This window comes from Gallus gallus, chromosome Z (genome assembly GCF_016699485.2).
Source record: "Gallus gallus isolate bGalGal1 chromosome Z, bGalGal1.mat.broiler.GRCg7b, whole genome shotgun sequence".
NCBI lineage: Eukaryota > Metazoa > Chordata > Aves > Galliformes > Phasianidae > Gallus > Gallus gallus.
In genome coordinates this window covers 19,179,277-19,203,319 of record NC_052572.1, presented here as the reverse complement: position 1 = coordinate 19,203,319, position 24,043 = coordinate 19,179,277, and the positions used below count along the sequence as shown (strand labels likewise).

Here is a 24,043-nt window from a genome sequence, read left to right as displayed (position 1 = left end):
TAAGTGGCATTTCAATTACAGGCTGAGCTGAAGCACCATTATTCTTTTGTTACTGCTAGAAATATGTGCTTGCCTTTACAGCTGGAATATGTACTTGCTGACAGATGTGAAATATGCATTTTCTACGAATGGTAAGGAACTGCTAGGAGCTGGTAGATGTATGAGTTTTCACTAGACTTGAGGACAGTCACTCCAATATTAGGTTATTTTGCCTATCTTTCAGACAAACTGAAGTCCAATCTGGGAAAAAAGGAAGGAAGGAAGGAAGGAAGGAAGGAAGGAAGGAAGGAAGGAAGGAAGGAAGGAAGGACGGAAGGAAGGAAGAAAGGAGGGAAGGAAGGAGGGAAGGAAGGAAGGAAGGAAGGAGGAAGGAAGGAAGGAAGGAAGGAAGGAAGGAAGGAAGGAAGGAAGGAAGGAAGGAAGGAAGGAAGGAAGGAAGGAAGGAAGGAAGGAAGGAAGGAAGGAAGGAAGAAAGGAGGGAAGGAAGGAGGGAAGGAAGGAAGGAAGGAAGGAAGGAAGGAAGGAAGGAAGGAAGGAAGGAAGGAAGGAAGGAAGGAAGGAAGGAAGGAAGGAAGGAAGGAAGGAAGGAAGGAAGGAAGGAAGGAAGGAAGGAAGGAAGGAAGGAAGGAAGGAAGGAAGGAAGGAAGGAAGGAAGGAAGGAAGGAAGGAAGGAAGGAAGGAAGGAAGGAAGGAAGGAAGGAAGGAAGGAAGGAAGGAAGGAAGGAAGGAAAAAAGAGCAATCTATTGAAGAGTAAAGATGAACAATAGACATTCTTAGCCTCTAATAAAAAATCCAGGAAAGTAAGCTTAATTTTTTCAAGATATTTTTAAAAGACTGTGTAGGAGCAGCCCCAAGATAAGCAGATAGTAAAGTAAGAGAACGTGTATTTCAAGAGCAATTGGAATACAATTGTAGAACTTACAAATTTTCTAAGAATATTTAAGGTTTCTGCTTGTTTGCTTCAATAAATTCCATGGACAGCTAAGTAGCTAAAAAAAAATTGTATTCAGAGAGATCCAAGCCTAAAACTTTTTAATTTTGATTTTAGCTTAGACCTTTGAAAAGCTGCACTACAATTGATGATACAACATTTTTCAGTCTCAGAATGCCAGCACAGTCAGTAAACAAAATTTGTGTAGCTTTTCTAGAATGCTTTCTAATGAGCCCTGATGGGATAAGAGAAGTTATATTCATGGTAATCCTGTAATACAGCAGCAACAACTGCTACTGCCTTTTGCACCAATTCATGAGATGCTATTAGCATTACAGTGAGAGGAATTGTTTTGGGTGTTCCCTTCTGGCTTTGAATTATATTAGAAAATCAAGAAGAAAAGTTTTTGCTGATCATCTGTGATTCCAGGAGGTAAGACTGGCAGCTTTGACACAGGGGATTCGGTAAGTTTCACCTGATTTGTTTATTTATAAATTAGAATAACTTTAAGAAATACAGATAGCTTAAAAATATTATTAGAAAATTTTCCTACATGCTGTAGAAAATTTTGAAGATATTTGGAGAAATCTTGTCACCCTAAAAATCACAGAAAATTGAACATATAAACCAGGATTACAGTAAGTGTAGCAAGTTTTTTTGTAAGAAGCACAGTCAGACAGAGAAATCTCAGGGAAAAGCTATGCTACCAGTTTTCTATCTTGTGACACAGCTAATAAAATGTACATAGAGTATTAGTGAAGTACCATGGAGTATTAAGGAATGGTCACAAGAATATGTAAAAGATGTGTGTTTGTTGTTCTTTTTTATTGCCATAATTCCTGTTTTGTACAGAATTTTCCACTGGAAAGATCAAGTGTTCTTGTATACTATGAAATCTTGATGATTTTAACTGTAACTTTTCAACATTCCCTATTTATGACAGCATTTACTGTCACCAATTATTTCAGTAATTAAAGCAGTAAGTGGATTATAATTCTTACTCAGTACTATATTTCAGTCATAGAAATCAAGAAGTATTGAGGTGATTACTTTCAGCATTTAATGAATATTAACTATCTATCATTAGGTGTAGAAATGGAGGACAGATCTTACTGCTTCATTTTTTAGGTTATCTAGCAGATTGAAAGAAAAAGAACCTGTATTTAATTTATTCTTTAATAGATATTAGTATATTCATTACTTCTGTGCCAGAAAAAATTGGTGGCCTTCTACGATAGGGTTACAGCATTTGTAGATAAGGGAAGACCAACTGATATCATCTACCTGCACTTGTATAAAGCATTTGACACTGGCCCGCACAATATAGAAAGATACGGATTTGGTGGGTGGACCACCAGTAAATAAGGAGTTGGTCAGATAGTTGCATTCAAAGTGTTGTGGTCAACAGCCTGATGTGTAGGCAGACATGAGTGATGAGTAGTGTCTATAAGGAGCATGTATTGGGACCAGAACTATTTAACATCTTTGTCAGTGACATGAACAGTGAGATTGTCAGCAAGTTTGCCAGTAACATCTAGCTCTGTGGTGTAGTTGAAATGCTGGAGGGAAGGAATGCCATGTAGGGGGTCAAGAATAGGCCCGAGAGGTGGGCCTGTGTGAGCCTCATGAAGTTAAACAAGGCCAAGTGCAAGGTCCTGTGCCCGGTTCAGGGTAATCTTAAACACAAGTACACGCTGGGCAGAAAATGAACTGAGAGCAGCCCTCGGAGAAAAACTTGGGGCATTGGTTGATGAAAAACTGAACATGAGCAAGCAGAGTGAGCTTGCAGCCCAGAAAAGCAACCATTCCCTGAGCTGCATCAAAAAAAGGATGGCCAGCAAAGAGAGGGAGGTAATTGTCACCTTCCCTGACCTTGTGAGATCCCACTTGAAGTACTGTGTCCAGGCCTGGGGCCCCCTATCATAAGAAGGACGTAGAGTTGTTGGAGAGAGTCCAGGGGAGGGTCATAAGGACAATCAGAAGGCTGGAGCACCTTTCCTATGAAGAAAGGATGAGGGAGGTGAGGTTTTTCAGCCTGCAGAAGAGAAGACTCTGGCAGAACATACAGGGGTCTGCCTTCCAATACATAAAGGAGGCCTACAAGAAAGCCGAAGAGGAACACTTAACACAGAGTGTAATGAAAGGATAAGAGGGTAATAGTTTTAAACCAAAAGAAAGTAGATTTAAATGAGATATTCAGAAGATATTCTTCTTGATGAAGGTAGTGAGGCACTAGAACAGATTGCACAGAGACACTATGAAAGCCCCACCACTGGAAGTGTTCAAGGCCAGTTTAGATGAGGCTTCAAGCAGTCTTGTCTAATTGAAGTGCTGCCCACAGCACTTTTGGTTTTCTGTATCTCTCACCCCATCTTAATCCATCTTCAAGTACAAATTTAACATCTTCAGATGTTAACTGGACCTTGTTGCTACAAGCAGTGTGTTGTCACACTACTGTAAAAGAAGCAGAAATTTCTGAAGCTAATGTTGATGTCCCTGTGAGTCTCTGCTGATGAGTTAGAAGGTGAAGTAGGTTGACAGTGTTTTAGTGAATACTGACTTGAGAGAGACACAGATGAGAGGAGGTGTCCCTGCCTATAGCAGAGGTGTTGAAACTAGATGATCTTAAAGGTCCCTTCCAATCTAAACCATTCTATGATTCTATGAGAAGAGTTTTGAAGCATCTCTTCTTTGTGATTGCTGCCTTGGATAGTCACAATCTGTCTAGCATCCCTATAGGGTTTATAAACCCTGGAAATATAAAGCAGAATCTCAGCTTCTATTTTTTAAAGGAGAGAAAAGTACTTATTAATCATTTAATCTTTCTCTACTTCTCTTAACTTGAAAATAGCAGTGAGAGGAAATAGGATTGAAGAGAATGATGTGAGTGTGAGCTAGAGTGATAAGATCAAAGCATTCCATCATTTTTTTTAAAGAAGGAACATGAAAAACGCTGCATTTTATTGTGTAAGCAATTGCATATGAGAACTTTCTCTGGAGGGCAGTACTTTCTTTATGCAAGTGATTCACTTGACAAATGTGAAAGAATTTTCAGCCAAGGAATTTCGTATTTTCAGAGAGTAACTAAAACTGATATATTATACAGGCTCAGGCAAATACTGCAATTCAAATAACACTCACTTTTAGCTCACATATGAGCTAAATAATCCAGGTTTAAATGAAGACAGCAGAAAAAAACACCCAGTGGTTCTAAATGGATAACTGTCAAACCAAATTGAACTAACCTCAGCAAGTAAAGATTAATATCACCAAGATATTTTCAACAATTGTGAGATTCAGAAGTAACAAATGACAATTTTGATGAATAATATTTTTTTTTATATCTCAGGTTAAGAGATATTTCTGAAGTTAAGAGAGAAATTCCTTCAGTAAAGGAATTTACTTTGGAGAGTTACAGATGGGAAAATAAATTGGCAAGATTCACAGTCACATACCCACATTAATGAATGCTTTTTCTCCCCTACCATTCATTTAAGTAATAAGTAATCTGCTGACATATCAAATCACATTTTACTATTCAAACTGTTAATATTTTTGATTCATGAGTAGTCAATAATTGAAAAATCTTTTACTGTAAATATTACTTGTTAAGAAAATCTACATTTTTATGATTTATTTCTTTAAAAATCACTCAGAAAAATGATCTATACGGATTCATATAATCATACAATCATACAATCATATAATCATTGAATCATAGTGTGGCCTTGGTTGAAAAAGACCTCAAAGATCATCTAGTTTCAACCTCCCTGCTATGTGCAGGGTTGCCAACCACTAGACCAGGCTGCCCAGAGCAACATCCAGCCTGGCCCTGAATGCCTCCAGGGATGGGGCATCCACAACCTCCTTGGGCAACCTGTTCCAGTGTGTCACCACACTCTGGGTGAAAAATTTCCTCCTACTATCTAACCTAAACTTCCCCTGACTTTGTTTAAAACTATTCTCCTTCATCCTATCACTATCAACCCTTATAAACAGCCATTCCCCCACCTGTTTATATTCTCCCTTCAGGTACTGGAAGGCCACAGTGAGGTCTCCCAGGAGCCTTCTCTTCTCCAAGCTAAACAATCCCAGTTCCCTCAACCTTTCTTCATAGGAGAGGTACTCCAGCCCTCTGACCATCTCAGTAGCCTTCCTCTGGACCCACTCCAAGAGCTCCATGTCCTTCCTGTACTGGGGGCCCCAGGTCTGGATGCAGTACTTCAGATGGGGCCTCCCAAGAGCCGAGTAGAGGGGGACAGTCAGATCCCTCTCCCTGCTGGCTACCCCTCTTTTTTAATGCAGCCCAGAACACAGTTGGCTTTCCGGGCTGCAAGCGCACACTGCTGGCTCATGTCCAGCTTCTCATCCACCAGGACCCCCTAGTCGTTCTCTACAGGTCTGCTCTCAAGGAGATCTTCCTCCAGTTTGTGTTTGCAACCTGGGATTGCTGTGACCCAAATGCAGCACCCTGCACTTGGCCTTACTGAACCTCATTAGGTTTTCATGGGCCCACTTCTCAAGCCTGTCCAGGTCCCTCTGGATGGCTTCCCTTCCTTCCAGTATATCAACTGCACCACTCAGCTTGGTGCTATCTGCAAACTTGCTGAGGGTGCACTCGATGACATCGTCTATGTCATTGATAAAGATGTTGAAGAGCACCAGTCCCAAGGCTCACTCCAGAGGGACACCGGCCTTCACCCTGACACGGATTCCTAAACATCTAATTAAAACAAAATTTGATTTCTGATATGTTCCAGATTTCCATACTTTAATTACTTTAAATTACTTTAAATGCACTTTATGTTTTGGTCTGTGTCTGACAAAGTTAATATTAGATACTTGTTAATCAAGCTGTCCGATAATTGTACAGGAGAATGTAATTTTCTCTTGAAAACTGTTTCAAATAAGTAAACGACCACTATTAGTCACACTAACGAAGTTTGATAGATCTGCTACTTCACACACACATGCAGGGACACACACACACGCACACACACACACACAAAAGAAGAAGAAGAAGAAATAATTGCTGAACTATTTTGGGAGGCTTGGAGAACCATTATCTATTGCTATGAACATTTCCATTCACTTGCTTTCTTACTACCTGGAATCAGTGAAATACCTACTGTCCTCTTCCTGAAAAGTCATTATTTTAGACCTTGTTATAAAAGCAATTTTACTTTCTATCTTTCTTGACGAAATTGAGGAAAACTGTTAGAGCATATGTGAGAGTCTTGAGGAATAAAGAGAAGTTAAAAGAACAGTGCCAACTTACAGGGCAGTTATTTCAAGGTTGCCTCCACCAAAAATAATGGCTAAGTTGTGTTACTGTAGGGTATGTAGTAGTCTTTGTTTCTTGAAAGAACTGAAATTTTGGGAACACAAAATGTGTGATGGTGCCGAGTAATTCAAACCCTCATTACAAATTAGAAAAGTAATTAAGATAGATAATGTGCAAAAAGTTTCAGACATTATTTCACTAATTTAAAGTAACCAAAGAATTCTAATTTCTATCTCTAAATAAGCATCTTATCCGATTTTATCCAAAACTCCTGTCTTTACAAATTATAGTGTTAAAGTTGGCTTTGAATTTTCCAGCATCTTATTCAATATGATACTGGTGAAAAATTGCAAAATTCACCTGACTTGGATTTTGGTTAAGCACTGTAAAACTTTTTTCCTCTGATTTTTTTCCTAATGTTGATCCAGTATGATTTTTCCTTGAGAACTGAGTGATACTAGGTTTGAACAAGGTTTGCTTTTAACTTTAGGCTTTCCTTTTTGTAAAAGTTAGATTAAAATTAAGAGGGTTTAATGCTTTGCAAGTCTTATGGGAATAAAGTGTTCCTAAGCCCCTGAAAACTGAAGCCATTATGTTTGATCAAGTGTAACCTTAATGAAATATCATGGATGTCACCCATATTCCTCTGCTTGATGTGAACAGATCAGTAACTTAATGGAGAAGATGGAAAATAAATTGGAGAAATGTTCAGAATGGGCAAGAATCTCACTTTGTGATTCTTCCAATCAGAAGATGCTGTGTAATTGTATTGTTTATGAACTACCTGCGAAACACAGTTGAATCAAAGTAGTGCTATTCCTTATTGCTACAGAGGAAGAAGCTCCACATTTGGAGCTGGAATTATGCTTCTCTTAATCTGCTGCTGTAGCTACACTGTAGAGAAGAGGAGAAAGTGGGAAGAGCGCTGACTGTGCTTAATCCCTCCTCTCTTCTGCTATCCAGCTGGGAAAGTAATACCTTGCTGTTGTTTCCTCCTCCAGCTGCAAATCAAGGCAAGCAAGGAAAAAAAAAATTAAGACTCTTTTACGTGCAGTAATTATATAGCACCAGAGAGAATCTAGCTGGCGGTTTTTAGTGTGCTTCTGAAATAGACTTAGCCTTTGCTCTTTACTCCAAGTAGGAGGTTATTGACATTTTTATCTTAGTGGGAGAAAAATGCCTTTCATCTCAGTCAACTCAGCTTTTCATCAGTAAAGTTCTGCATCTGACTGGGGTTATCAAAGCTAAAGCTTTAGCTATGTCTGTCTCTGTACCAGTATCAAACACATGGTTTCTACATACTTCCTAGGTTTTTAAATCACCTGGGTAAGAGAACATGGATGGCTTTGTGTTTGAGGATGTGTCACTTCTGTGTGCTGGATTGCGCTCACTGTTTTTCACATAATTGAATTCAGTGCTTTAATATACAGAACAAGAATATAATACTCATAGAAATTTTATGCTTTTGTAATGGAGATTTTGATATATTCAAAGAAACAACCTTCTAGCATATTTGTTTTCTCTAAGAAATAAAACCAGTGCTCCCAAGGAACTTTGCATTTGTATTGAGATTTTAAAAGTCATAGAATCACAGAATCATTAAGGTTGGAAAAGACCTCCAAGATCATCCTGTCCAACTGTCCACCTTCCACCCATATTACCCACTAACCAAGCCCCTAAGTACCATCTACACATTTCTTGAACACCTCCAGGAACGGTGACTCAACTACCTCCCTGGGCAGCCCATTCCAGTGCCTGACCACTCTTTTGTTGAAGAGATTTTTCCTAATATCCAACCTGAACATACCCTGGTGAAACGTGAGGCCATTCAATCTCCTCCTCTCAATGCAGCAGTTTGTACTGTAGTGAATATTTTAATTGAGTTGATTTATATTTTACTTTATATTAGAAATTAATTTGGTATTTATACAAAGCCCACTTGTAGAAAAGTACACCTGTGAATTAATTGTATCTTAACACAGGGAAAGTTTAAAAACACTCAGAAATGTCACTTGCACGATAATAAAATAAGCACTTTAATTATCCTTAAGTGTGAAAGGCACTGGATTAGATACCTAGTGAAATTAAAGTTTTTATTTATTTCTTCATTTATTTATTTGGTCCAAAATGGGAAATATTACTATTCACCAACAATCTCTGTCAAAAATGAAAGTTCCAATGGAGCTACCTCTAGGAAAATCTGTCTGCGAACTGGAAAGGCAGCTTAGCTAACTGGTGATACCTATTAGGTCAAACTAGCATAATTATATAGTTTTAGATTAATCTCCCTTTTGTCCTGTTAACAGTGATTTTAGTAGAATCTAATTTTGGAGTCACTCCATAACTTAAAAAAGACATTCAACAAAAAAGGGCTATTGATTGTTAATTTCTCTCTGCAATAGGATTTAGGAATATATATTGGAACAAGTGTATTACTCTTACCATAACTGTCCCTTCGTAATTGAAAATAAGTACATGATTATTGTAAGTGAATTCTACAAGCAGATTATGTGAGATTTATGTGGGCATGTTCTTGCAATACTTTCTTTTGCTATGATTTGTAGTTCTACATCTAGCAACATCTTTTATATTTAATCAGACCTTTACTTTTTAAAGCACTCAATTTTTTCCTCTTTAATAATTCATGTTTTCAATTGATTTATAGAATGGTGATCTACTGAATTGCTTTTCGGTTGCTAGCAGGAATGTGTTTCTGTTTCATGAGTCATATGATTAAAAAAACCCACTCTGATATGAACAGTTAATGTCTGTCCACTGTATCCAAATTTTGAGCTAATTGGACTTAAGAGAACTCAGAAAAAAATTATGCAAAACATGCTACAGTTTTTTAAATGCCACTGTGCTGAATTATGTCAGGATTAATGTCAGTAGCTATTATCAGTGGTAAACAACACTGAAGAAAATTCGCCATCATCCCGCCTAGGTGCTGCTTTAGCATTGGTTCAGTTCCTGAATAGGCAATACAACTGTCTGTCCCTCACTTTACTCTCACACTGAAAAAACATTTAAGCCACTGCAGCAGTGTCTGTCTTGAAATAAGGGGACATTATTATTTTCCTATTTAAACTGCAGAATGTTTTTTCTCATCCAACTAGACTTGTTGTCTCTGTAATATTTTCACCATCAAGGTTACATTTCCATCTCAGTTTTGAATGTCTCCTATTGCACATACAAAACATGCTTCCCATATATTCCCTTTTGTATATTCAGGCCAAAAATAAAATGTAGAGGTTTGCAATTTGTTACAAGTCCAGAAAGTGAAGAGACAAAATAAGCCATCTCCAATTATTTTCTATATTGCCAAAATTACCTATGTTAACTGAATCATCAGAACCATAAATATCTATTAAGAACTGCAGCACCATTTTGAAGGAGTGAAAGACTCAATAGTTTTTCCAGTGCACTGTGTTACTGCTACTACTGTAAGTACAGTGCCTTGAAAATATTATCAAAACATTGGTAAACAAAGATAGGAAAACAGAATTGCTACCTTCAGAACACTATACTTTTTATTTTCCCATGGATTTCTTGAAAGCAAGGCCACATTTTTAAAAATGGGTGTGAAAGGTTAAGAATCCTAAGTTAAAATGGCATTTTCTCGTGAGATAAAATAATACCTTCTGTTTTATGGACTTCTGCCTGCTAAGGTGTGACTCACACAGAGAGCTCTGAGATGCTAATTCAGGGCTAATAGGTGCTATGGCTGGAGCAGCAGCTCTCATATTCAAGCCTCAACCCACCTGGGAGGTTCCCATCTCCTGTGAGGAGGCTTAGGCAAGTTCCAGGAAAATGGAAAAATAAATGTATTTTTCGAAATCATTTTCAGTTACAGTTACAGCTCTCAAATGTAGAATGTTCTGTTGCTATTGAGACTTTAGCAGACTTTTTTGAGGACTCTGCTGTGAAATAAGCCACGGAAAAAAAAAAGAAAAAAAAAAATGCCTTGACTACATATTGGATATATTGTCAACAAATATCACTACTAATTTTTTTATGTTTTTTAGATAATGATACTATGTCTCCTTTAAAGCATATCTTGCAGGGAAGTGTAAATATTCTGCACTTTAGGAACAAAATGTTCTGAAAGTAGATTGGCACACTGGTCTATTAAACAACTGGTCACACACTCGTTTTTAAAATGCATGTAGAAGAATTATTAGGGGATAACAGGGAGTGACAGTTGGGTATTTGTGTCTGCTGTGCTGTATTCTACTTTCCACTTCTGTAAAATGCAGGTAGGAATATCCTATTTGCATTTTGGGATGGGATGAAAAATACCACTCCTAATTCTAAAATATATTAAATTATTAACTATTAATTATTATTATTAATATATTATTAACAATAATTTATAATAATAATAATAATAATTAAATAACTAAAATATATTAAATGGGATGAACTAATGCTTCAATTAACATTCAGCTTTTGCAACATACACGCATCTCTCTTCATTATAAATCATTTTCAAATGAAACCTGACAGTCTGTTTTGAAAAGAGGCATGATTTCAGGGACTGAACTGGTTTTGAGAGAGGCATATCTTATCACATCCCTTGTATTGGAGGTTACCACTTCAAGTTTAACTCTTGGCTTGACAGGATATTAATCTTTTAGAGTGTATCATTTCACAAATCAGAGTGGGCTACTGGTCAGAAGAACTGTTTAAACAGTGTAACCAAAGAAGAGATGACCTGCTGCTTTTGGAAGAGAAGATAGTGCCAGTGAATGTGGATGTACTTCCTCCTGAATAATTAATTTGATTATTCTATGGGAATTCTGTTCAGAGACTAACAATTTCTGTGGGTGGAGGCATAAAGAAGTTTTGAAGCCTCCAAAGAAGCAGGTAATACTTCTAAAGAGATTAAATCATTCCTCCAGTTCTGAGCTAAGCTTAGTGAGGTGTGTTTTAACTGGATATAATCTTCATTCTCCTTACTGTCCTCCTTTCAGCCTATGAGAGGAAAGATGAATCTACCAGGTTTAGTTATGCAGAAATTAGCTTACTGGATAAACAACTAGAAAGCAAAACACTTCATTATATTTTTGGTCTAGACTTATTTGCAATGTTTTGTGAGAGAGCAGTTTATATTGGCCGTCGTTTTTTTACCTTTCCTCTCTAACTGGGGTAATTCCAATTTTCTACTGATCTCAAAAAGTGAAAATATTCAAAATATTCATTTTTTTTAAATTTACTTGTATTCGTATTCATTGTATGGAATGTTTTTTACAAAAACTAAAGATTTTGATTGAAAGATTTGCAATGTCTGAAAATACATATTCAGATACTGTTAGCTTTATTTGTGAATTCTGGCACTCCGGTAAAAAATTTAAATGATTTAGACTTACATTTTTCAGGGAGAACAGGTATCAAACTGAGATAATTTCCATTACAGGATTCAGGCTGCAAAAACAGATGTGTATCTGTTTCTCTTTGCTTGATCTTAGTATTGCTAGAAATTCTTATCCAACAGGCACTGTAGCAATCAATACTTAGTGAAAATATATATATTTTTAATTAACTTTTTTAAAAAATGGACAGAAATAATCCTAGTTGTCTTCTATATGATGTTGTGAGTTGTCTCACTCCAACAGAAATTCAAATTAACTTATCTTTGTACCTTTGTCACTGGAAGGATTTTTAAAGGTTTATGTAAAGGAAAGAGTTTTGAGACATAGGATAAACGTGTACTTTTTTTCTTGTTGCTTTTATGGTGCCATAATTCAAAGATCTCCTATGTCAATCAGTAAAAATTCCTATCCTAATAAGGCTAGAAACCAAATTTACCTTAAAAAGTCAAGACTTTCATCATCTTTTGTTAGCAAATTCTGAGCTGTTGTTTTCTGTATGTCTGGATGATCTTGAAAGTCATAAAACTGAAAGGTTAAACAAATTCTGCAGAGTTAATAGAAGTAAGTTGTGATGGTCTGCTTTTACATCTTTGTTATTTTACACAAGCTTCAGTGAATGAGTTTACTTCACTGATGGACACTTTATGATTATTTTGTATGTGGGCAGTTACGGCCACTACAAGTAACTACAATTTAACCAGCAACCAAAGCTGATTGCAAATACTCCATGGCAATGTAAAATTAAGGCTTCAGCCCTAACAGAAACAGAACCCTGTTTCAGCAGACAAGCAAACTCAAAAAGTTTCTCTCTGGATGCTTGAATATCATAATGCCATGCTTATAGGCTGCTGTGTAAACCTGATTAGTACTGATTAGTACTGTGTCCAGTTTTGGGCCCCTCAATGCAAGAAAGACATCGAGGCTCTGGAGCATGTTCAGAGAAGGACAAAAAAGCTGGTGAGGGGTCTGGAGCACAGGCATTATGAGGAGTGGCTGAAGGAGCTGGGATTGTCCAGTCTGGAGAAGAGGAGGCTCAGGGGAGACCTTATTGCTCCCTATAAGTACCTGAAGGGAGGTTGTAGTGAGCTGGGGGCCGGCCTCTTCTCTCGTGTAATTAGTGATAGGACTAGAGAGAATGGCTTCAAACCACAACTGCACCAGGGAAGGTTCAGGCTGGACGTTAGGAAATACTGCTTGTCTGAAAGGGTGGTCAGGCACTGGCATGGGCTGCCCGGAGAGGTGATGGAGTCACCAAGCCTGGAGGTGTTCAAGGAATGTTTGGACATTGTGTTGAGGGACATCGTTTAGTGAGAACTATTGGTGATGGGTGGATGGTTGGACTGGATGATCATAGAATCATGGAATGGCCTGGGTTGAAAAGGACCACAATGATCATCAAGTTTCAACCCCGCTGCTATGTACAGGGTCGCCAACCACTAGACCAGGCTGCCCAGAGCGACATCCAGCCTGGCTGTGAATGCCTCCAGGGATGGGGCATCCACAACCTCCTTAGGCAACCTGTTCCAGTGTGTCACCACCTTTGGTGTGAAAAACTTATTCCTAATATCCAACCTAAACCTCCCCTGTCCCAGTTTAAAACTATTCCCTGTCATCCTATCACTATCCAACCTTGTAAACAGCCACTCTTCTTCCTGTTTATATGCTCCCTTCAAGTACTGGAAGGCCACAATGATGTCTCCCCGGAGCCTTCTCTTCTCCAAACTAAACAAGCCTAGTTCCCTCAACCTTTCCTCATAGGTGAGGTGCTCCAGCCCTCTGATCATCTTAGTGGCCCTCCTCTGGACCTGGTCCAAGAGTTCCACGTCCTTCCTGTACTGGGGGCCCCAGGTCTGGATGCAGTAGTCCAGATGGGGCCTCAAAAGAGCTGAGTAAAGGAGGACAATCACCTCCCTCTCCCTGCTGGCCACCCCTTTTTTATGCAGCCCAGAACACAGTTGGCCTACTGGGCCAACAATGATCCAACAATTACAACTATGATCCTGTGTGTCTTTTCCAACCTTGGTGATTCTGTGATTCTGTGATTATTGACTTGTGCCAGATGAGTTACAAAACCCATGAAGCAACCCAGTTCAGTGATCTGGACTTCAGCATGCATGTATAAGAAGTCTACTACACAGGGATTACAGGTGGCAGAGGAGTGATTTCAGACTGTCTTGAGCTCTCAGGCCAGTCATCTCTCTTCAACAACCTTACCTTGCTATCTGGTCTTTACCTCAAGAATATGACAATTGTCAGGATTTCACTTGGGTCTCTCTCTGTAGCAGAAATGTAGGATGTGTTTCAAAGTAGAATAAAAGATTATTCATTCTTAAAACAATCCACTAAATGAATCACTGTCAGCATAAGATTGAACAGGTCAGAGCTGGATTTTCTAGTAATCTGTTAATTTTAAATTGCTGGTCAACCAAGGCTGATTATAACTGCATTTTAAATTGTCCTTTAAAAACCGTATCTGTCATTTTGGATTAAGATTACTGTTACAGCATAGCCATATTATTTTCTTCTTAATATCAAAGTATTCTTTAAGCATATCTGTTTCTTAAACAGAGGGTGAGTAAAAAGGAAAAAGCAAGTTCACTAGACTGAAATGAAGAATATTAGGAAACTATTTATAAACTAGAAAGTTACTGTTATAGCTAGACTTAATCAGTCTTTATTCATAAGAAATTAAAGTTGTCCCCTGTGGCCTATGTGAAGGAGTGGGTTAGTCCTAGTTAGAATTCAGAATTAATCTTCATTAATCTTCATTAATTCTGAGTTAAAAATTGTCTGTTTATAACATGTTGTGACTATCCATGTGTCTAATTGGTTCCCGCCTTGAATTGTGAGAAAAAAGCCAAAAAAACTGGTGATGGGCTCTTAATAAAACTGTCTGCCAGCAAACTTATCTCAGATTACATCAGCCTATACACTAATGTGTTTTACACTACTAATCCCAACTAAAGCAAGATAGCCTTGTGAAAGTACATCTAATTTTATGCAAATCTCACTGGCATGAAGCTACAGTACTGCTTCTGTACAAGAAAGAAACCCATGACTAACAACACACACACACACACACAAACTTAATTCCCCCATCCCTATAATCAAGTTCTTGTACCTGTCCAGATGAATTCTGATACAATACTTTCTGATCTCCTTGCAAAAGTATTGGCACTGTAGTATAGATAAGCTTGTACTTCTACTGCTGCCTTTTCTGTGTTTCTTGGAGCAAGTATTTTTTATTTAAATTGGTAATATGCTTTGATTATCTGTCAAATTGGTCTTTAAGACATTAGGTGTAATCTGAAAATATTGCATTGCTAGTTTCTTGCCTTATAAATTTAAATATATAGAACCAGATCAACTGGCCAAAAGGGCAATGTGATTATCATCTGTGGAAACTAATGGTGGTTAAGAGAGATCCCTGACAGTTGGGAAAAGGTTAATGCTACCCCCATCCTTGAGAAAGGCAAGCAGAAGAACCCAAGTACTACAGTGGTCAGCCCCACCTCTATTGCTGGAAAGATCCAGCCACGCATCTGAATCTTTTTTCAGATGTAAAAGACATGTAGATAGTCAGGACTACTCAGTTTATAGATGTACCTAGGGCAAATAATGATTGATTAAATTTCCTGCCTTCAATATGAAAAGACAAATGTGCAGAGGAGAGGATAGGGGATATAGCAAAGCTTCAGTTTAGTAAGGCTACTGAGACAACCCCCCCCAAAACATTCTCATCTGGAAGCTGAGGAATTCTGGGATGGATGAGTAGGCTGTAAGGTGGGATCAAAGTGTGGAGAATGATGATTCAGCATCTGGCAGGCAGCTGGTAATGAGCACACTATCATCAGGGGCTGATACTGGAGCTGAAATGCCAGCAGCCAAGGAGAGGGCTACCAGGATCTCAGGGCCTAGAGAACAGTGTGATCTGTGAGCAGTGCATGAGGGAGCTGAGTTTCTCAGTCTGCTGTGGAGAAGCGGAAAGGCCATCTAATAGCAGCCTACAGTTACTTGAAGGGTAGCTGCAGAAGACAACAAATTTGAGCCCTGCAGAGGAGCAAGAGTTCATGACTGGGAGGTTCAGGTAGAAAGAACATCAGGAAAATCCTCTCCACTAGGAATGTACAGAAGTGGAGAAGATTCTCCAATGGAGGCTGGAAAATTTTGGAGCATTTTGAAACTGAGACAAAGCCATGGCTGATGTGATCTGGTTTTGGTGATACAGAACTGTTTTGAGTGGGAGGTTGGACTGCACAACCTCAAGAGGACTCTTCTAATGAGCATTTCTATGGCTCTGTGAAATGGCAGTGAGATCAGAGAAGCTGTCTAATTTTAAGAGACTAAAGGGAACTAGAAAATCTGAAGTATGGTCTTACTACAATAAGAGAATGGTGGTAAAGAGAAGGGAAAAGGTCAGTCAGTGGATTTGTATCCTATATGTCTATATCCCACACTGCAATTTTCCCAGTGGTTTGTTTCACTTTGGACATCATTCTTTCTGCATGCCCCACATCAGCCTTTCTTCTCCCATCTCTTCCAGTGTTTCTGCCTTCTGTGTGACATCAGGACTGTCACATCCTGCTTCAGCTGGGCAAGAAGCAGCATCAGAGATCTCTGGTTCAGAAATAGGCTAGTGTAACTGGATAAAGAACAAGAGGGCCAAAAGCTTGGTAAATGTTTGAGTTTGAGCTCAGGCTTCTTTCAGTGCAAGTGCTGTTGTTCTTTCCAAGTATTTACAGTATTTATTGCAATTTATCTGAAACTAGGTGGGGAGACCAAAAGTTAGTAGGGCAGGGAGGGGATGGTGGATTACCTACGACAGTATTGTTGGCTTTGAAAATTGTGGACTTGGAGTTCTGTCAAATAAAAGTATGGATTTACACCTTCAGAGAGTGAATCTTGACTTTAGGAGCTCTGTGTGTCTGGGAAGAAACACTGACTTTTAAGATGGAGAATGGAAAAAATGCATCAACACTTCAAACAGTTGACACAGACATGCATTTCCATGTACAAGAAATTAAGAAATTTAGAAATAAATGTATGATGCTTATTACTGCAAACCCATGAAGGAAAGGGAACAGGAAAGGTAATACCAATTCTGTGACAAAGGAAGCAGAAGTTGTGCATGAAGCTAATCAGAACAGTCTAATGAGTAGATTAACAGTGATTGGAAGAAAATAAGTGGGTTTTTTTGTTTTTTTTTTTTTTTGTTGTTTTTTTTTGAGAAATGCAGCAAGTGAGAGATTTCTGGGGCCTTCTTGCTTAGTACTGAAATTCTGGAAAATAGAGTAGAAAGACTTGACAAAGACTTGACCTGTTAACAGTTTTCACATGAACACCTGCAGGTTTACACGCTTTCATGTTTTGTCAGGAGTGTAGTGATTATATTTTTCTTATGAATAAGAAGTGTGAGGTTCTAGAATATTGCTACCTAGGACAAATACTAATTTCTCTTTAAAGATAAACCAACGCAAAAACTTCCTTCAGTTTTGGATTATTCACTCCACATGAGCACAAAATAATTTGAAATACAAAACTAGCTTAGAAAATACTATTTAGGATTAAGTTCCCGCTTTGTAAATTTTACCTTTAAATGTCGTTCCTGCAGCAGTCACAAACTCCTGGAACTAGTGATTTAAAATGTAAGAGCATCTCTGTAAGCAGCAGGCTCAGCACCACTATAATTAAACCTTCCTTGCATTGATTTACAGCCAGTATTACTCGCAGGAGGGAGAGAGCTTACTCATCGGGGAAGATGGCAGACCAGGCGATGATTTCAAGTTGGGGAACAGCCGATTTCTGGACCTGATATGCCGAAGATTGAAAGTAGGGTGGTGGGAGGAGGAGTTTAGGGAGTAGCAACCCGTTTATAACCCACTGCAAAGTTCTCGGTGAATCCGAGCGCGAGCAACTTTGCCACCTGCCGTCTCTGCAGCTCGTGTTCCCCCGGGCGGGAGTTACGCCCGACCGGCAGCGAAACGCCGGCGGCAGCCGGCAGGGACCGGGCCCCAGGAGGGCAGAGCTGCTCCGGCGAGGAGAGCCCCCGCACCAAGCCCACCACACCGCCCGCTCCCAGCTCCGTTCTCCCCCCGCTTCGGCTCCATCCCGGCTTTAAATATTTCCGAGCGGGAAGCCAGCCCCCTCTCCTCTCCCCTCCTCTCCACCTCCTCTCCTCCCCGCCTCCCTCCTCGGGCCGGGAGCTCTCGGCGGCCCGCGCCGCTCCCACTCGCGGGCGAGGGGCGGCGCGGCAGGAGCTGTCCAACTTTTCAGCACAGTTCCACCGCCGCTGCCCGAGGAAGCGGTCGCCGCCGCCCCGGCCCGACCCGGCCGTCAGCATGGAGGCAGAGCGCGGTGGCGGCAGCGGCTGCTCCGCGATGCCCGGCGGTAGCGACGGCCCCGGCGGCAGCGACGGCGCCGGCGGCAGCGGCAGCCTCCAAGCCCCCAAGCATCTGTGGCGGCACGAGCAGCACTACCCGCCGCAGCTGCGGCAGCACCACTTCCTCCAGCACCAGCCGGCCCCCGGCCCGCCGCCGCCGCCGCCGCCGCCGCCGCCGCCGCCCGCCTCGCGGGGCCGCTGCCTGGCCGGGGCTCGCGTCAGGCACCGCGGCTACTCGGACACCGAGCGGTACCTCTACTGCCGAGCCATGGACCGCGCTTCCTACGCCGTGGAGACCGGCCACCGGCCCGGCCTGAAGAAATCGCGGATGTCCTGGCCCTCCTCCTTCCAGGGGCTCAGACGGTACGAGAGGGCTCGGCCGTGCGTGCGCGGGGGACGGCAGCGGGGACCGCTCTCCCACCCGCCATGGCCGCTGCCCCGGGAGCCGTGCTGGGAGGCGGGAGGGGAGGGAAGGGACGCGGCGCAGCGGCGGGGCCCGGGGCTCCGGGATGCCGGGTCCGTCGGCACGTCGCGCCGCACACACCCGTCCGCGGGTGGAAGAGCCAACGATGAGCACGTGGGCGGGAGCGCGGCCGCGTCGATGCCGGCGCGGAGCCCCGAGCGGAGCTCTCCGCCGCGCTCCGCCCCAGCCCCGCTCCGCTGCCCGCAGTTCTTGGCGCTGCCCGTGCTCTCCGGGTGGATGCCGGGTGGGGAGGGCGGAATGCGTGTGCTGCTCGGGCGAAGTTAAAATAATTGAGCGCTCTGGAAGGTGGGAGGCAGTCTGGCAAATGCAGGGTTAGGGTCTAGCTACTTTGAATGGGCTTAGATGAGAAAATAGGCTAATGGTTTCGTAGCCAAAGGGAGGAGTCCGTCATTTAGTAGTCTATTGTTCCCTGTTAAATGAGCTGTAGATGTATTTTGCAGTGTGTGGCTCACCAATGCCTGTTTTGCCCTTGATGGCTATCACAGACATCTCTTCTAAAACCAAATTCTCTGTCACAATCAGTAAGATATTGTATTTGATCAATCAATTCATTATTCTGTCTTCATTTCCAGTAGCTGGAACCACTTCCTTGTCATGGAAAGCCACAGGCTTCTATTTGAATATTAAGTGGACATTGTGAATAAAAGATTTTTGCTGAGAACGGTGGGCAGAGCGGCAGTACTTAATGCTCGCCCTCTAGATTTTTGATTCCCTGGATGATCAGGTTTTACAGTATGATATGCTCGATGAATAAATAATAGAATCCTTTCTGTACAAAGATTGCTTTGTGTGTTTCTGTGGTACACACTGTGTTCTTTACTATGGAGCCTTGGCCATAAATCTCAGAGTGTCATACCTGAATATTCTCTGGCATTATTGCTCTATTTCTACCCAAAGCTTGCCACTTTTCCAGTTTGATTATAACTGAGAAATAAAAACAGGTTCAGGAATTCTAAATTAGAGCTGCACATCAGTAGTCATTAAAATGTCTTTCAATACCTTTGGCTTTCAAGCAGCCATTCTGTGGCTACACCTCTATATCACTTGTGTGAACTCATGCTTATCCAAAGTTAATGATGTTAATTTTTTCACAGTGTAGGATTTGAAAGAACAAGTCATATGCTTCAAAATTAACAAATATTCAGTTTAATGCTCTTTTCAATATATTGCTATTTCTTTCATAGGAAAAAAAGGGGAAAAAAAACAAAAAACAAAAAAGAAACAAACCACTATGTGTCTGGGGCTTTCAGACTTTAAGACGGAATATATTTTTCTTTTCTGAATGTGAAGAAATTACGTTTTTGTAAATTGTAATAGTTGGTTTGAATACACTCAGCCTTTTCTCCATAACTGATGAGTTACTGAGGGGGTGACAAGTCATGGTACAAAGAGTACACGTATCTTTTTTTGTTGTTTTTTTTTGGGGGGGGGAGGGGGAGAGGAGGGGTTGGGGGCCATTTAAAAAAAATGAAGTTATAATTCCTATGATATCTGTTCAAATAGGAATTAAAAATTCCACAAACAGTTTTTTTTGCAGTTTTTAATTCTTTTATTCCTTTAAAACATGCAATCATGTTGCTTTGATAAGACATACTCCTTTAAAATTGAAGGGGTCTGTGGTTTTTACTTTCATTTTCAGGGATTGGTAAAAATGGTTCAGATAGGCCTATGTATTAGAAGTAATAAAGTAAAGTGGAGCAAAAAAGCTTAGTAAAATTGGCTGTTCCCTGGCTTTCTTAGAAAAAATAAATTCTTGTAGTTAAACTTTCTGAATGTAACAAGAAGCTATAATATGGAAACACCAAGTGAACTGTGACAAATTGGTTTATGAATATATTTGCAGAATTTCAGAAAAAGCCTAGCATTTCCAAGACTTCTCATTTCAAGTTCTGGGTCAATTGCTTTTTCATGAAAAGCAAAGTGAAATATATTCTTAGTATTCTTCTAAAACAAATAGCTTGCAAAAATCCCAGTACTTTTGAAAAAGACACCAATTGATTTTGAAGCAGTTCAGTTCCTTTATCATTATAAGATTTCTCTTATTCCTCTCATACTTATGAGAAGAACCATTCCATGATAGATTCCCTTGGATTTATTACGGTCTAGGCTGATAGATTTGTCTTACAGAAAACCTCACGTTATTCTTGTTTTGAGGGAGTGGGAAAAATGGTGTATAGAGCTGTAAAGGAAACATACTGTAGGGATGGTATTTAAAATAACGGGCTCAAATATGAAAAAAATGTTACCCAAAACTTCGTCTTTTTTTTTTTTTTAATTTTCTCTCCAGAGATCATCATTCTTAAAACCCCAGTTAAAAGCACCAAGACACACCTGAGAAGAAAAATACACAACTTCGAAGCTTCTGCTATCTTAAGTTTATAGAAAACTTTAAAATATCTAACAGACATGGGTTTTTTTGTTGTTGTTGGTTTGTTTTTTTAATAAATGGGAACAAAGAATATCATATGTTCAGATGAGGGTTAGAACAGAGTAGTACATCTTTAATACCGAGGCTGAAGAGAATTAACATTTAAAAGGCAAAATCAACCACCAGAAATTCTAAATGAGTTGAAAAACACGATGCCTTTGCAATTCAGAAAATTAGGTATTGTTTTTAATGTTTGAATACTTCTTTTTACACAGCTTATTTAGTAGAGCTGTATTTCTTTCATAGAATGTATAATTGCATTACATAGAATAGCGTATCATGATAATTGACTGATGTATGTTTCCTAAAGTCTAGATTATTTTTCAAACCAGAAAGTGCTTTGAACTGACATACATGAGAGTTACAAGAAAGAGAAAAGAACAGAGGAGATACGTGGGAACATCTTGTATCTTTTCTTTTTTTGCCATTTGTTTATTATGTGGTCTTGGACAAGTCAATTGACCTGTCCGGAACTGTTTTCTCAGGTGTAATGTATGAACAGAAACGAGTCATTATGGATTTCTGTTAAAATTATATTTTAGGTCACAAAATAAAAGATAGTCTATGTCTGTGGATAGGATTATTAGAACTGGAAAATAAATACATTAGCTCAAATATTTGTCCAGTTGGTAATACAAAAATACTCTATATAACAAATCGAGCTGATATTCTGGTTATTTTTAAAATTTCAAGTATCTCTATTTGCTTCTCACATAACTATCCTTATTGCATGGTCCATGTTCAGAGTTTAGATGTCTTTTTTTTTTTTTAAAAAAAAAAAGCTAGTATTTTTAAAGGCGATTAGTCATATGTCAATTTAATCATCTTGCCATATCATCTTGCTGTGTTCTATTTTTCACTACTGAAATTTCAACCAGGAAAAAATAGAGAAGAAATACCATAGATCTTAGTTCCACTACTCATGGAATTCCCCAAGATTCCCTTAAAACACATTCTAATTTCTTAGACCTGCACCGTCTTTTCTGTCATATTTCCCAGACATTGTTTCTTTACAGTAGATCTGTAAATTTTACCTGAAGTGATTTACAGATCTAAGTCTCTTCATGAAACCAAGCTTTCATCTGTATATCAACATAGGCAATTGCACAGCAGTGAGGCAACATTTGCCTTTGCAATCCAGAAATCATGGTGCTTGTTCCGTAATTGTGTCTATTTTAAAATTGTATAGAATTGTAGAATCTTTTCAGTTGGAAGGGACCTGCAATGAACAGGGACACCTACAGCTAGATCAGTTTGCTCACAGCCTTGTCCAGCCTAACCTTGAGTGTCTACAGGAACAGGGCTTCCACGACCTTTCTGGGCGACCTGTTCACCACCCTTATTGTAAAAAAACCTGCTTCCTTATATCCATTGTCCTTATCTAAATCTCCCCTCTTTTAGTTTGAAACCACTTCCTTTTTTACTTACACAATAGACCCTTTAGCAGGGTCTGTACCCTTCTTTCTTACAGCCCCCCTTAGATACAGAAAGGCCACTCTCAGGTCTCCCTGCAGCCTTCTCTTCGCCAGGCTGAACAGCCCCAGCTCTCTCAGCCTGTACTTATGGGGAGATGTTCCATCTCTTCGATCATTTTTGTGAGCCTTCTCTGAACTCAAACAGGTGTAAAAACTCTGTGCTCCAACAGGTCTGTGTCTCTCCTATGCTGAGGACTGGACATCTGGATGCAGCACCTCAGGTGAGGTCTCACCAGTGCAGAGCAGGGAGGCAGGATCTCCTCCTTTGACCTGCAGGCCATGCTTCTTTTAAAGCAGCACATAAGTAGCCGTTAGAACTTCTTCAGTCAATGAAAATTCTTTCCCTTGCCTTTTCTTTTCTTGTAAAGAACTAGGTCTAACCAAGTAGCAGCCACTGCTGCAGAGCTTACATGGGATCTCCTAAGTATCATTTTTTTTTCTTTATGCCTCTTCATAAAGAGTAAAGAAACCAAAACAGCATCTAGCAGTGAAGGCAGTGTAATAGTATTTTGCTGGTGCAGAGACTTTGTTCTCTACTAAGAAAAGAAAGGAGATTTACCACATTGTTTCTTGACTTTCTGAGATCTGAGATACTGTTTAATGCTATACTGGTTTAGCCAGTTAAATGCTTTGTTTCTACAAATACAGCACCTGGAAAAATAATGCTACCTTTGAAAAACTTGGCAAAGATCTATTGTGTGCTCCAATACAGTATACCCTTCTTTCCAGTATAAAAACCATTCTGTTCTCCTTCTAGGCTAGAAAAGCTGCTCTTGATGTATCATGTCCTATCCACTTCCACACAACCCAAGGAAAATAGAGATAAATGTTTCCAGACTTACAAACCAGTAGAGAAGACTCTGAATTTAGTAGCAGTTGCTAATTAAGAATTTTGTTGTTTACTTATCTGGCAGCTTTTTATTGCTTTGTTTACTACTAAGTGGTACTGGCATCAAGATGTTACAATAATTGGCATATGCTAACCTCTCAAAGATAAAAATAATTTTTACAACTTAGTAAACACTGTTGAATTAATGTTCTTTATGAATTATCTGTAAAGATAAAGTAAATAAGAAACTCATATTTTTAATGTTTTATGTGACTATAAGGACCTTATTTTCATTTGTGTTTCAGGATGCTCATATCTTTACATTATTAGAGTTTTGTAACCTGTACATCCCGAATAGCATTAATTCTCATGCTGTTGGAATTTGTGAACGTATTAGCACGTGAGTGAAAGTGTTCCTGTGTATGAATGTACTTATTTGAGTATAAATTTTGCTGCAAAAGAATGGTGCTAATTCTCTAATTCATAAAATACAGAAACCTGGTAATTTAGCAAGTCAAGCCTGTCATAGTCAAACAGAGGTTAATCAAGACTTAAACTCTTGTAATTGAAGGCATACCTTAAAGCTATTAACAATGTGTTTCTTAATGGGGTCTATATAATCCATTTTCTTCTTTCTTTCTTTCTTTCTTTTTTTTTTTTTTAAACAAGTTTTGACATAGAAACTTTATATAAATACTAGAGATATCTGTCCAAGCAATGGCAATGGAATTGAAGCACAGGGTGTCATGGTTTCAGCTGTGTGATAATCAGTCACACTCTGCTTGTGACACCTGAGTGTATTGCTGCAGGTTAACTTACACGGGAATTTTGCATATGACACCAGAAGAACTTTAGTGAAT

General features: G+C 39.6%; 1 protein-coding gene across 7 annotated transcripts in view; it reads left to right on the top strand.

Annotated features, from left to right (window-relative positions):
* PDE4D (phosphodiesterase 4D) overlaps positions 1-24,043 on the top strand; it is a 586,915-nt gene that overhangs the window by 175,824 nt on the left and 387,048 nt on the right. The window contains exon 1 of one of the 7 annotated variants that reach the window (XM_015277590.4): positions 17,491-18,330. The exons of the other annotated variants lie outside the window; for them this stretch is intronic. Coding sequence (XP_015133076.3) covers positions 17,927-18,330 — 404 coding nt within the window. The 5' untranslated portion in view covers positions 17,491-17,926. Of the gene's footprint in view, positions 1-17,490; positions 18,331-24,043 lie in introns of those variants that run through there. 7 annotated transcript variants of the gene reach the window in all.